The sequence below is a fragment of the Perkinsus marinus genome (genome assembly GCF_000006405.1).
Source record: "Perkinsus marinus ATCC 50983 genomic scaffold scf_1104296933018, whole genome shotgun sequence".
Classification (NCBI taxonomy): Eukaryota; Perkinsozoa; order Perkinsida; family Perkinsidae; genus Perkinsus; species Perkinsus marinus.
Window position 1 is genome coordinate 1 of NW_003215299.1, and position 2,419 is coordinate 2,419.

The following is a 2,419-nucleotide window of genomic DNA, read 5'->3' on the forward strand; positions in this document are numbered from 1 at the left end:
GCAGCCCCTCTAGCCCGTAGTAGATTGGTAGTGAGCCTATCCCCTCATCGCTTTGGCCTGAAGTATGACTCAAGCACCTTATGCGAAGTAATAGATGATGTATACCAAGCTGCTGGTGAGAATGCTCATCCCTTGTTGGATGTCCAAGTACGCCTTAACGAGACCTTGGAGGTTAGAGGGCCTCAATGCGTCTTAGTAGGGGCAATGGGCCTTATGGATGGTCATGAGGTCGACCTATTGCTTCCTGTTACTACACCTGTCCATCATGCGGGCCACCACAGCTCTCCGCTACCCCACTACGATCATGTCCTCTTTGCTGGTACGTTCGACCACCTCCATGTTGGGCATCGAGCTGTCATAACCCGTAGCTTACTTATGGCTAGGAAGACTCTACGGCTAGCACTGGTAGCAGGGGAGCTACTACAACACAAGAGGCTGGCTAAGGCACTACAGCCTTTCCATGTGAGGGAGAGGGAGGTCCTACAATTCGTCCAAGACATACGTCCTACTGACTGGCACTGTGATGTAGTGATAATACCTGATATCACTAGAGACCCTATAGGGCCAGCCCGGACCCTCCGAGACTTCGACTGTCTAGTGGTCACTACGGAGACAGCTAAAGGTGGTGTTGTGGTGAATGAGGCACGGAAGGAGGCTGGCTGCCCTGAGGTCGCTATAGTGGAGGTTGCTTTGAGGAGTCAAGGGTCACAGCATGGTGGTAAGGTGAGCTCTACTGATGTTAGGGAGTATATGAGTGATAAGGCAGGGGGAGAGGAAGCCTTGAACGCCATGTAAGGCGGCATGGAGGCTCTCGACCGTCGTTCTAGTGTATAGGTAGGTACGATAAATGGTCCCAGTTAATAGCAAAGGCTTGCGCAGTCGATGGTGTTGTTGATGATGATAAGCATGAACAGCTTCAATTGAAGATCGATGAATGGTGGTCTACACTAAGGGATCTATACCTCCAACCTTGGCGCTACTATCACACACTCAATCACGTAATACCATTGCTACTACTACTGGTAGTTACTATTAACGCTGTTCATGATGGCAGGTGGGGGAGATATTGGGCAACATTGAGTCCTCTTGTGTGGGTGAAGGTCCTTTACCAATAACAGTAGCGTCTTCAGCCCACGCCACAACCACCCTACAACTCACTGCATGGTTCCATGATGCGATATATGTACCCGGCCTGGATGGCAATGAGGATGCTAGTCAGCAGTTGTGGCTCAAGTTCTGTCTAGATGCAGCAGTAGCCTCTGAGCTTAGGGATGAGGTGTCTGATATAATCCTAGCTACCAAGGACCATGTGTCTAGTAGAAGTATATACCCGGAAGAGGCCTACCCTACCCTCAATGCCTTCCTAGACCTGGACCTACTAATCCTAGCTGCGGATGAGGACCGGTATAGAGAGTATGCTGAAGGTATACGGCAAGAGTACGAGCCTGTGGTAGGAGGCTCTAGCATATATGCCCAACAACGGTGCGGGTTCTTAGCGTCGGTGTGCAATAGTAAGAGAGCAATGTTCGCCTTCTGTGGAGGCCCCAGCGAGGCCCAAGCTCGTTCTAATATGGAAATGGAGCTTAAACGCCTACAGCTGCAATAAAGGGGCTATAGATGAGCATTCGATATTCCAGTGATTGTGTGATTTTGTTATCATACCAGTGTACTCTTTTTCTTATTACCTACCGCTTTGGTTGCGATATTCATAGTGCTAGCCTGTACACTCTCTCAGTTGTTGTTAACGCCTGGTGTATTCAGTACATGCCTCCTCCTGCTCCTTCATCACCGTCCACACCATTCTCCTTTTCTGTGAGCCCCGAGATAGGACGCTGGGTCCGTCTAGGCCTAGGGGGTCTGTGGTGTGCACTAGCAGGCTATGCTCTAGGCAATGCTGCTGCTAATTGGGCTACTAACACTCAGTCCACTACTGGGGAAAATAAGAAGAAAGAGAAGGCAATTTCGGGGAGCACTGAGGGCAACCCTAATGCTAATGAGAATGGTCCTTCCGTAAATACCAAGGGTATGGATGTAGCAGTGAACACTGATGGATGGTGGGGTAAATACGTACTAGATGCATCAGATCTAATGGTGGCAGTAGTGGCTTGTGAAGCCCATGCTGTTGGGTTTGGTACACTAGACAATGATACACATGTTCCCGCCTCTACTACTCTGGTATTGCGGTGTAAGTTCCAACCTACTACCACTGTCGGTGGTGGGGACCTAGCATTCCAAATATTCTTCGACCCTGCTGATAGTTATCTAAGGTTTATATCCAAGTTTGACCTAGCCTCTGCTGACTTGTCTGATGAAGTAATAGCATACACAGCTGCATCTTGGAATACTACTATGCGTTATTGTCGGCTTACTCAATGTGGAGGCCCAGCTGGCACTAACAACGGCCCATCCGATGGTCTCA

General features: G+C 49.4%; 2 protein-coding genes across 2 annotated transcripts; both read left to right on the top strand.

The window, feature by feature from the left end:
- Nucleotides 1-375: 375 nt before the first annotated feature.
- Nucleotides 376-1,606, top strand: Pmar_PMAR013430 (conserved hypothetical protein; the record flags this gene model as incomplete). The annotated part of the gene is made up of 3 exons (XM_002785353.1): nt 376-791; nt 839-998; nt 1,055-1,606. The coding sequence occupies 3 exons, from the start codon at nt 376-378 to the stop codon at nt 1,604-1,606; spliced, it is 1,128 nt and encodes a 375-aa protein (XP_002785399.1).
- Nucleotides 1,607-1,764: 158 nt separating this feature from the next.
- On the top strand, nt 1,765-2,313 carry Pmar_PMAR013431 (hypothetical protein; the record flags this gene model as incomplete). The annotated part of the gene is made up of 1 exon (XM_002785354.1): nt 1,765-2,313. A coding segment is annotated over one exon (549 nt), but the record flags the coding sequence as incomplete, so codon positions are not given.
- Between the last annotated feature and the right edge of the window lie 106 nt (nt 2,314-2,419).